This window comes from Asparagus officinalis, chromosome 1, assembly GCF_001876935.1.
Source record: "Asparagus officinalis chromosome 1, Aspof.V1, whole genome shotgun sequence".
NCBI classification, from domain to species: domain Eukaryota; kingdom Viridiplantae; phylum Streptophyta; class Magnoliopsida; order Asparagales; family Asparagaceae; genus Asparagus; species Asparagus officinalis.
The window spans coordinates 119,818,264-119,830,355 of NC_033794.1; the positions used below are offsets into that span (position 1 = coordinate 119,818,264).

Below are 12,092 nucleotides of genomic sequence, written 5' to 3' on the forward strand. Positions count from 1 at the left end.
CGTGCGGGCCACTTGGTGGTGGCTAGTGAGCATGCGGGACACTTGGTTCGCCAATTTGGTGACTGGTGAGCGTGCGGACCACTTGGAGGTGGCCGGTGGGTGCACAGGCTATTCGGTTCGCCGTTTCGCTTCATGTGTTCATCGGTATCGGATAATCCTCTTAGACTTAGATAATAGCGTTTATCACCTTCTCTCTGTCTCGAGCTGTGTGTGGATACCTATAGGCATTTTTAGATGCCTATAATGTGCAACATCTCTAAATATCATCCACAAAGTGTCAAAAATCGAGTGTTGCTTCACACCATTGTGGATATCCCTAATTATCGCATCCGCATCTTCTTTAAAAATTACCTTCCCACATCTATTAAGAGCAAATGTAATAGCTTCTCACACCGCTTGGAACTCGACATGCTTAGAATTAACTCGTATCCAAATGCTATGATAAGTATAGTGCAATAGTTAGTAATATATATTATGATAATTTATTTGCTATTTCTAGACTATACCAAATGGTTAACATATTAGTATTCCTCTCCACGTATTTTTTATACATCAGATGCACATATCAATATAATATTGTATTAGATTGATGTTAGATGTTTAAATAAATGTTAAATTATCTTAAATTATGATATTATTATCTTATATCTTCAAATTTTATATTTATTGTGTAATATATGATATTATTATCTTATATATTAAAATTGTATATTTATTGTATAATATCTAATATCTAAAGTGAAATATTTATTTTATTTAACATAAGACTAATATGGTTAAAATTTATAATATATCAATTATTATGTTTAGTGCAAGCTAATTAGTGTAAAAATTGAATGAATTGAATAAAATTTATAATATATATTTAGTTTTTAATATTAGTTCTCATGTTTATTGCAGGAATAATTATAGTGTAATAAATAGAATGAATTGAATAAATTTCAAGGCAATATTGTGAATTACTAAATTTTGGAAGGGTGGTAAAAGTGGCAATCAAAAGTTTTAACACCCAAATAATCTTTTATAAATAGTATAGATATATAGGTTACAATTAAAGCTAGACACATCATGTCTCAAACCTCGCTCATCAAAAAGGTTACAAAAGAAATGAACAAATATTATATTTTATAAATAAAATTAATAATTTTATGAACAAAATAACAATGTTATGAACAAACGAATGTAACGGTTTCATATTAAAGATTGTTTTTTATGAGTAAAGAGTAACTACTTATGAACAAAAATAGCATGTTATAACGTAATTGGAGAAAACGTAAAGGGTAACAAATAAATGTAAAAAAATTGTAAAAGTGAACAAAGGTCGTAAAAATGTAAACATAGATAAAACCCTCGTTCTCTCTGGACAGGCTTGACAAATTTCACAAAACCCCTCAAGAGGTTCGATCCATTTTTAAGATGACCACAAAAAAGTAAATGCCACTTAATTCTCAAGATATTTACATTTTTTTTGGAATGTAATTTCGAATGAGCCTTAAAAAGTTTTAGGGGTTAGGTGATCTTTGCAAACCTTTTCGGGTTATCTCAAGACGAGTCAATCATCTTCGGGGTTTTGTAAAAGAAAAATTCCCAAAGTACCTAAAATATGGGATCAACAAGGGAGACATGTAAGATGTCCCCCTCCTATATATTGCATAATGAGCTGATCATCATTAATGACGATCAGCTTATTATGCAATAGGAGGGGGACACCTCACATGTCCACAATATTGGTCCCATATTTTGGGTCCTTGTAGCAAAGTTCTTAAACTGTGGGGACCGAGATACTTGGTTCAGGGTACTACACTTAGCCGTTTTGTGCCGTTGTGCTCAATAAAGCACAACAATACTTCAACCCTGACATGCAATTACGCTTGAGTTATGATGCGCATTCAAAGCTTAACCAAACCACCACCACAAACCTTAATCAGCTCCCAGCCTTGACAACAAATGATTAATGAAGCCTGAAAAGCCAACAAAAATAAAAAAAGAAAAAAGCTTGAACACACCTGCAGTCATCCCAAAGCATGTGAGTCCTGAGAGTGAGACCTCAGGAGCACAATCCCATAATTTGTCACTGTGCCCTGCACGTGAAATTAGCAGTTCCTTTCAAAACGTCCCCTTCTAGTAAATGTGATGCAAGATCAATGTGTCAAATTTTCACTGTTGACACCGTACGTTATTAGTTGTGTTACATCGGTAGTACGCTTTCCTTTTGCATTAATATTTTAGCCAAAGAAAAATGTTTGCATAAACTAGCAACTGAAGAACAAATTTTCACTGTAGACCCAAATGAACTTTTAATTACCAAAATCGACTGTTTTTTTTTATTATTATCAAAATCGATCCGTTTTATGCCACGTAGGCTTAATCTCGTTTCCTAATTAGTCGGCGTTGCCAACCCCGACTGTTTAGGAGTTGTTAAACCCCAATTAGAAACCTTAAAACCCGATTTGTAATACCCTAAACAGTCGGGGTTGGCAACCCCGACTAATTAGGAAACGAGATTAAACATACGTGACATAAAACGGATCGATTTTGGTAATTTAAAAAAAACGGTCGATTTTGATAATTAAAAGCTCATTTGGGTCTACAGTGCAAATTTGTTCAGCAACTGAAAATATGATCTATCAGCTGAGCTTATAATAGTCCAAACCACAGAGTGCGAACGGAAGCTAATTGAACAAAGTAATTATTATCTTATATAAAAAGCTCAATTCACAATCTCCATCATAATAAAAAAACTGGACACACGCATCGATCTGATCGAAAACATGCCAGGGGGCGAAGAAATTACAAAGCATTATCATTACTATATTTCTTGCTGAGAAACATTACATAACATTATTGATGATATATCCATGATGGCAGACTTCGCTTAAAGATTGCAACAAAAAGCCATCATTCGGGCCTCTCTGCTGCCTACGTTACTCTCTCTCCCTATCAATCATCGATCTCTTTACACACTCTCTCCCCCAATCTTATCCAATCCAACCGTTAGCACACAAACAAACAACAAACAAACCAAAAAAAAAAAAAAAAAACCCAAATTCAAACTCAAAACCAAGGGTTATTTAGATATCAGCCCCTAAAATCTTGGAAAAAGTTTCACAGGCCCCACGGATTCCAAGGGGGTCTTACAAAATGGTACCCCCCAACTACTGCTTTTTTTTGGAAGATCCCTTCGGATTCGAGGCGCTTGCGGAGCAGCTTGAAAGAACTGAGGGGCTAAGGACTAAATAACCCCGAGAATGAATCACACCAAAAAAAAAAACAAATAAATTACTTACGCAAATCAAAAATAATTAGCCTCAACGCTAATCCCCGTCGTTCGGGCACTGCTCCCTTGGCCGAGCCTCCGAGCTCCGACTCCCGCGCACACAGAATCTCGCACCTCCGGCAGATCCATGCAGTGTACGCCAAACACAGCGCCAACCGACTCGGGCAGGCGGGCCCGCGCCTCTCTCGGGAACCCGCGCTTCAGAAAAATTATGCTGCGCTGTAAACTGCTCATGCTGCCGTCGAACACCCTCTCGCCACAACTCCGCTCGGACACGAGCGACGAACCTGTTGCTATTAGGAACAGGCTCTGAGGCCAGAGGCCAGGCCGGGCACGGCGCCGGCTCTATCGAATTTGGCTCAGTCGTCGACGGTGAGCATGACGACGGTACCCTTTCGGGCAGGATTAGCGGACCGGAGAAGTTGTTCCGGTGCAAGAGGATGGTTAGCAGTTCGGGCAGCGCGAAGATTGCGGTCGGGACCTGCCCGCTGAACTTGTTCATCGACAGATCAATGTAGGTCAGGTTCGGTAGACCGGCCGAAAATGCGGCCCCTACCGGCCCGTACAACGAATTGGAGCCCACGGAGAGGTACCGGAGGGACGTCGGCAGCAGCGAAGGGAGGAAGCCCGACAGCGAGTTCCTGGCCAAATCGAGGTGGAGCATCGACGACCTCGACATCGAGGCGGGCAGTGCGCCAGATAGGTTATTATATCCCAGGACTGCAACTTTCAGGCTGGGCAGCGCCGTGAGCAGGGCAACCGGAACTGGGCCAGTCAGCTGGTTATGGCTCAAATCAAGAGTGTGGAGCTCGGTAAGGCCCGCTAACGAGGCCGGGATTGGGCCGGAGATGAGATTGTTGGATATCGAGATAAGCCGGAGGCGGCGGCACTGGAGCCCGACGGACTCCGGTATCGGGCCGGAAATGCGGCCCGGGTTGATGACCAGTTCGGTTAGGGAGGTGAGATTCGAGATGGAGGTGGGGAACGGGCCTTCGAGGCCCGGGGAATTCTCAAGCCCGGTGCCGAGAGTGAGGGCTGTGACCCTGAGAGTGGAGTCTGAGGGGTCTGGAGAGCAGATGATGCCCGAGAAAGAAGTGCAGGGGTCGGCTGAGGGAGAGGAGTCCCAAGAGGAGAAGAATGTTGAGCCCGGGAGGCCTCGGAGAGAGCTCCGGATGTCGAACAGAGCCTGGGTTTCTGTTGGGTTTAGTGAGGTTGAGGGGTGGAGGTGGAAGAGGAGGATAATGAGGAGAGAATGAGGGAATTTAGCCATTGAAGTAGCTCTCTTTGCTCTGAATTTTTTTTTTTTTTTTGAGTTTTTTTACTCTGTTTTGGTGTTTTAAAAGGGCGAGAGAGAGCTGGGGAAGACGAAGGGCAATCAGACTGGTTGGTCTTCAGTCAGAGGAGAGAGGGTTTGGTAAGAGGACATGGAAGTATTTTTTTAAGAGTCGGGGAGCATTAAATATGGGTGGGGTTGCAAGGTGGGTAAATTCTGCTTAGCTCCCTGGAATAGTTTTTGTTTTAGATGTAAACCCATTTTTCAAGGGAAGTTTTATCTTTAAACCGCTCAAATGCGAGAATTTCCCTAGCACCAAAGTGTACTAGTCTACGTGCCATAATGAATTTTTTTTCTTCCTGCATCTTACTTCTAATTATTTAAAGGAATCTATGGAGCCTAATATTTATGATTTACATTCTACAAAATAGTTGAAAATAAAAATAAGGTATATAACGATCATTTCTCTTCTATCAAGTGGTCTAACCAAGGTTGCTGATAGCGGATCGCGGCGCGGCGCGGCGAGGTACCGCTAAGGCTATATCGGGCTATTACGGTGAAATCGCGGCAAATAACGCACAGTCAAATAGCGGTTAAATTTAAATATCCTAAATAATAAGAAAATTCATAAAAAATCTAAAAATTCAATTAGTTATAAATTTCTTGTATTATCAGTAAATAATAATTAGTAGGCTTGTTGTATGAATGAAACTATGAAGAAATTTAAGAAATATAGCATCATAATATGTGTGATAGCGGGTTTAGCCGCTTTTAACCGCGAAAATCCGCTTTAAACCGCGAAAATCCGCTTTTAACCGTGAAAACCCGCTTTTAACCCGCTAAAATCCGCTTTTACGCGCTATTCGAATGAATAGCAAATTTTCCCGCTAAAGCTAGCCGCGAAACCCCTACGCGTAGCGCTGAAGGGCCGCGACCGCTATTCGCGCCGCTATAGCCCCGCTATTTGCCGCTATTTACAGCACTGGGTCTAACTTTGTTTAATTCTGATAAAAAATTATTTAATCCTATGCTAATTAGTGGTTGGATAAATGATCGATAAAAATCCCTTCAATTTTGATTTTGTGTCCCTTATTAGGCATGTTCGATGATAAATTGTTCTAATTTCATTATAAAATGGCCAATGCTAGCCACAGTCGCGCGTGTAGTTCACTCGCACTGTGGTTGGCACACCTGTCCCTAAAGGAACATGTGTCCTAGCCATAGTTGCCCATGAGCCCCCCACGCGACTATGGCTAGCATCCTCTTATAAAATAGCCGTAGTGCCTGAAATTTCTTTTGCTCAAACTTTTTTTTAGTTTTCTGTATGTATATTATGTATATGGAAAAAGCAGCTATTTTCCTCATTAAATAATTTCTTTCTGGGGAAAGAAATGCATTTGCATAAATCAGAACATTCATCTTATGTTCCCGTTCGATTAGAGGCAGGGCAGGGAGACCTTTTCTCCCCAAATCAAAAGGACTAAACAAGAAAACAAAATCAAATTAGGAGGTAAACTAAAGTTTCTCCAAGAATACGTGTTAGAGATGGATAAAATATTTAAAACTGGAGGATTTCAGCAAATGGATGAGATTGCTGAAATTGAGAAAGATGAGAGGGGGAAGAGGAGACAAAGCATGTGATTGCTCATTGGTATTTTCCCAAAAATAAAAACAAAGTTCTAATGAGGGTAGTGCTGGTTTTCTTTCTCTTCTGTCTTAGATGCACTCAAATTTCTGAATTTGAGTTAAACTGAGCTCCCTTAATTTATTATATTCTGTTACTGAGGTTTGAATGAACCAAACTATAAAATATTAACCATTTAATATTAGTAAATTATAGGACTAAAATATGAAGGTGTTTTGGGTGGGAGTAATTGTAGCTGCACGGGGTTTCAATTAAATCTAAACTCTAAAAAGTATCTACTTAGTCTGGTGTTGGTGCAACTACAAGGAATTATTGGAAAAATATAATACCCAAACCAGAAAAATTGTTGATGCTTTCTTATTGAACAACATTCCAATAGTATGAATTAAAATTGTATGGTATATTATAAATACACTTCAATTTTCAATTATTTCTCACCAAAAAGTAACTTCTAGAGATAGTGGACGAAAAAAGTTGGTCCCATCACTCAGAAACTAGGAGCTCTTATTCTAACTGTGATGCTTGGCCCTGAAGGGAATCAGATTGAGAAGCAGGTTATCAGTGTGAACTGGCATTTTGTAGTAGTTTTTGCAAATCTTTGTTAAAGTTCATCACCAACTTGTACTTGAGTTTGCTCCCACATGTAAAAGGTCACCAACTTTTCTTTACATGTGATCAGCAATTGAGCTTATTTATAGTTTGTGATCCTAAAGCTGTCTAATTTAAATTAGGAATATATATAAGGAGCTTTATATTTTTAAATGTCTATATGTCATTATAATGATCTATCAAAAACTCAGTCCGAATGAGCTTTAGATGCATGATACTAAACTCCCATTTGAAGTGAGAGCTTATCGGATCTAATCTCTCTCTCTGCAACTGTTTATTAGAAGAGGATGATAGGATGCGTTACTATTTCGTTATACATGATTAAGCTACCTGTTTATCCTGTGTATTTAGATAAATTACGTAGATCTTACGAGTTACTGTCAGGTTCATTGCCAAGTAACTTCTAAAAAAGTCTCCAAGACTAACACAAGTGAAATAGCCAAATGCAAGAAACGTGTGCTAAAAGATCCTTTTGTAAGGATAACTTGTTGAAAACAGACTTAGATTAAATGTCTGCGGGTGGTAGTGAAGCTGTCAGTTGCATGGCTAACCAAAATGATACTTAATAACCACGAAGAAACATATGGAAATGGGGGAGGGAAAAAAAAAATGAAAACTACAAATATATAGCAAATTACAAGCGTTTCCCACCTTCATTAATTAATACTAATTTTTATTAAAAAAAATTTGTGTCGCTAGCGTAAAGCCTGCAGGAGACGTTGACAACTATAATTTTTGGCAGGCACTTTGTGAGGCAAATATCAGGACATTTGATGGTGGAGCCAGTTTCATTTGTACCCAACGTAAGAGGTTAGAGTACCTTGAGCCCATTCTATGACGAAGTGGCTTTGGGTCCACATTTCAGGAGAGCACGAGTCCAATTCTTGCCGCTTATTTGGTTTCCTTCTAAAACTAACGCTAAAGTTTAGGATACTTATCTTTTTGGATCTGTTAATTTCGGTAAATTACACACAATCCCCTTGTTTTTTGGCCACAATCCCCTTGTTTTTTGGCCCATCCTCAGATGAACCCTTTCAATTTTAAAATTGGGCATTTAATCCCCTAACTTTTGGACACGTCATATTGTTTTTGGATTATCTGAACACACTTGCATTCCTATGAGATCAATGCCATACATTCTCTAAACCTTACAATATTCTCTAAAAGCCCCTACCTATTATTTTAACATATTAAGCTTTTCCCCATAGTTTTTCGTTTCATTATTTTAAGCCTCGAGGGGGTACCATCGGAAACAGGATGAATAGGATTACTATAGTTTTTTGGATAAATTCGGAATATACAACAAAAATAAAATATGAAAAAAACTGAAAGCAACCAACATAGGAACTATTATGGTGTTTATTCGCCTAAGATAAGAGTATTTGCAAAACGATACAATAAGAGTCCTGGCAAAATGACATCAACCCACTTAAGTGGCCCAAGCCCAACAGAGGCCTCGACCCCACCGATTCATCAAGTCGACATTCTTTCATGCCGACGCGAAAGACAGGATCAGTCGACCCTATTGTTGAGGACGACCCCCTAGGGCACTCGACCATTCACTTGGCAGCTCATGGAGACGACTTGAAGGACATTCCCTGCTGTCGGCTAACTTGAGGACTCGACCCCTGCCTCAAGCCTCTCCCAGAGCATATGTCAACATTTCAGTCCACCTCAGACAAGCGTTATCCAGATTTTGGCCTGATGGTCTCCATGACTTGTCAGCTACCCACAAGCCTTCTGCCACGCTCTCAATCACTTTTCGGAAAATACGGAGACACCATCTCCTGTACCGAAGTGACTTCCCCTCCAGTCACCAGCCGACACCTGTAAAACAAGGGATGACTCAGCATGCTAGCGTGCCTTCTGTCATGCTCTCAATCACTTCCCGGAAAATGCGGAGACACCCTTTCCCGTGTCGAAGTGACTTCCCCTTCAATCGCCAATCGAAACCTGTAAAGCGAGAGATGACTCGGCTCTTAGCCCGCACTTCATCACCGCCTCCCTATGCAGGGCTAGAGGTGATCTATTGATCCCCATGACAGAGATATATACAAGTATACTCTTAAGAAAAAAGCTCAAGCTAACCCACAGTTATTCGCCTAGACAGAGGAGCTCACGTAGATCATCTGAGCATGCATATTGCCACTTTAAGAACCACATCGGTTCCTGACCTTCCACTTCTCCACTCGAGTTTCACTAACTTGACCGTCGGAGGAATCACGGGGAACCGGTCCCCGCCCTCTCATGGTTTCTTCTTGTCTGTGCAGCTTGGACATCAAACCCCCGTTTGAGAGCCTAACATAAAGTCGAAGAAGGGAACGACCCTTCCATCACTCTCCCCTACCCGTTCCGACGAGGACCCAGGGGGACCGCTCCTGTTCTGGATCAGAACCGATCCTAGTCCGGATCTGATTGACTGTTTGGTCCTAGTTATCAACAGTTTGTAGCCCACCGTGAGGCTACTCTTCTTTTTCGAGAAGACATGCCAAGTTCTGAACAAGGGCCTGATTCTACTCACCCTGAAGAATAACATCGGAGTTGCATCATCCAAGTTAAATGAAGTCAGGAGTTGTATCATTCAAGCTAAGGAGGGTTAGCTTTGGCTAAGAGGAACCAACATAGGCGTAGTCCTCGAAAGCCTCAGCGCCTTATCTGGGGACTGTTTGCCAAGCATACTATCGGCTAGATGGTAGAGTGACCTTCAACCCCCTTAGAAAATCCTCCAGAAAAAGACACACCATAAGGGTGGTTGTCTTTCTTGAAAAGCAACACCGACTTCTAATCGCCATCACAGAATAACTCTGGCAGGAACACATGTTCCGATCAGACCAAATATCACTTGAGCTCCAACTAGCAATAGCTCATATGAGCAGTGATTAAGTTTGTGATAAACATCTTGGACCATGAGGATTCTTTGAAGGAAACTCTCATACACCAGTGATGAGATTGTGGGAAAAGCTTAGGGCATGTCGGCTGATTGTCTTCTTAGGAAGAATGACCTTGGCCCTTCAACTAACGCCTGCACCACTAAAATTGCCTAAGCTTTGTTGGTTGAAGCATGCGACCCGCATGATCCCCATAAGAGAAAGTTCTTCATTCACAGCATGATCCAGTCCCCGGTGCTCCTAAAGCTCCTTCAAGAAAACCGTTGCGGTCTGTCATTTCCCGGCAGTACAAAATACAGGTTGGTGGATTCTCTCTCCAAGAGAATTTTCACCACAAAAGGTACCATGTAGCTTCTGGTCGTGCCCCCAACCCTCGTGAACCCGACCTGGAAAACACCATTCGACGTGAGTCGTGGCGTCTGGGCGGTTCCTTTTGCTAAAATCGGCATGCCAATCATCCGCCTTCAAGGCCTTACTGAAGAGTCGGACTCAAAAGGAACTTTGGCTGATGAGATGACAAATAGAGTTTCGACTCATCTTCATCTATTATCGAGTTGTCTGCTATGGTAAAGGCAGAATTTAGCTAAAAAGGTTCTATATTGGCGGCCTCATCCACTACAAAACTGCCTTTGAAACAAAGACACAACAAGAGCACAAGTGATTCAACCCTCTTGAGCATCGGATGTATGCAATGGATACTTTTCATAATCATGTAAATTTCAGAATTAATGAAATCTTATCAAATATGAATTAACTCTTATCTCGCAGGGATCAAACCTTCACTAGGGCTAAAGACCTAGGCACCACGTAAGACCTAGGCACCTCCAACAAGCCATTGGTACCTCTTCAGGGTAAACCCAAGGCACAACATATGGTCGAATCCTCCAGTGCTACTCGACCATCATGGTTAATCAAAAACCCAGGCGTCCAAATAAGTCATAGGCAACCCAACCTCAGGGTTGGTATGTCAAAAAGCAACCCTATGGTTGACTCCTACAGCCGTCACTCGACCATACGGGGATTATGAAGACCTAGGCACCTATGTAAGATCTAGGCACCTACGTAAGGTCTAGACTCCCACAGTTTATTTGCTATTAGCTTGTTCGTACATGTTTATTCCTGAAATATATTATCTCACAAACTAATTAACATCAAATGAGAGTTTGTTATTGATCAAGCAAAAGATATTGCACGAACAACATTCTACCCGAACAAAATTCTTATAGGTTCTCCACCCTAAACACCACCAAAAACACTATTTCAGTGAGGGCAACATGGAATTATTTTCCTCCTTAATTAATACATTTCCAATGAGTTGGACATGACTTTAAAAATATGAAAACAAGCTAATAGCAAATAGACTCCCTCCAGTATTGTGCAATTGTGATAGACCCCTTATAATTGTATTTGTGTGAGTCGACCATAGAGTGAATATTTTTTTACGCTTAAAATAGTTAAAGATGTTTTGCGGAGGTGGATAGACACCACCACCTCCACCCCCAGCCCACCCCCACCTCCAAAAAGAACTCCATCGGTGAGGATTAGACTCCCAATTGCTATTTTTAAGGGTTTTATCCTAAAAACCACTTTAAAATAGGGTAATTATATGAAAACCACCTTTTATTTTCAATTTATACATAAAATACATTTAAAGTTGATTTTTTTACAGTAAACCACCGAAGCTAGGCATCAGTAGCTTGTGTTTGTGTGCAAAAACATTCTACCCCTATCATACAAGCCTTTAGCAGAATCTCTTTCCCCATGAAATGACTCCTTGTTTGCATTACTCCAATTTGATGATTCTCTTCCTCAAGCAAAACAAATGCACGGTGCTATTTTGAACACTTGCGATCTAGACACGGGCCTCAGAACAAAATTGAAGGACCATCAAAACAAAGAGAATAAAGAACAAAAATTTGAAAGTTTTTTCCCTCCCTGTTTTGTTTCTATAATAAAACAAATATATGAAATATATTATCCCACAGTCTAGATTTCTCCAGAATTTGTGACTAAGTCTTGATCAGGAATTCTATATTGTTGAGTTCTATATTGTTGAGTTAGCTATAGAGTCTGGAATGGTTAGAGGATTGTACAGGTTTATCATATGCTAGTGTAGGTTTTTTATTATAGTATTGTTTGTGTATGTCACTTGTGATATATTTACTATAGTTGGTGTATTTTGATCCCTACATGTATTGGTAGGAATCAAATCTGAGTCTGTTCTGGTATTGGTGTGTTTGATCTTTGGCTTGTAAGGATCCAAACGTTGAGTGTATAATTTGTTTGAACTTTACTGATGATTGGTAAAATGTTAAATTGCTTACTTACCATCTATGAAGCACGGATACTCCCCCGGAGACCACGAATCCGTGTCTGACACGAATCAGACACGGATTCGTG

The 12,092-nt window shown here is 40.5% G+C and overlaps 1 protein-coding gene across 1 annotated transcript; it reads right to left on the reverse strand.

Moving 5' to 3' along the window:
* On the reverse strand, positions 1,921-4,801 carry LOC109840480 (probably inactive leucine-rich repeat receptor-like protein kinase IMK2). The gene is made up of 3 exons (XM_020409152.1): positions 3,392-4,801; positions 2,007-2,081; positions 1,921-1,961 (listed from the first exon to the last, which is right to left on the reverse strand). Exons 1-3 carry the CDS (start codon positions 4,545-4,547, stop codon positions 1,921-1,923), a joined length of 1,272 nt encoding a protein of 423 aa, XP_020264741.1. The 5' UTR covers positions 4,548-4,801.

Excerpts from the sequence above, each read along its gene's own strand:
- LOC109840480 (XM_020409152.1), bottom strand. The coding sequence starts at position 4,547 with ATGGCTAAATTCCCTCATTCTCTCCTCATTATCCTCCTCTTCCACCTC. Across the intron at positions 2,082-3,391 it reads ACTGCATGGATCTGCCGGAG|GGCACAGTGACAAATTATGG; the intron begins GTGCGAGATTCT and ends TTTCACGTGCAG. Across the intron at positions 1,962-2,006 it reads ATGCTTTGGGATGACTGCAG|GCTTCATTAATCATTTGTTG; the intron begins GTGTGTTCAAGC and ends TTGGCTTTTCAG.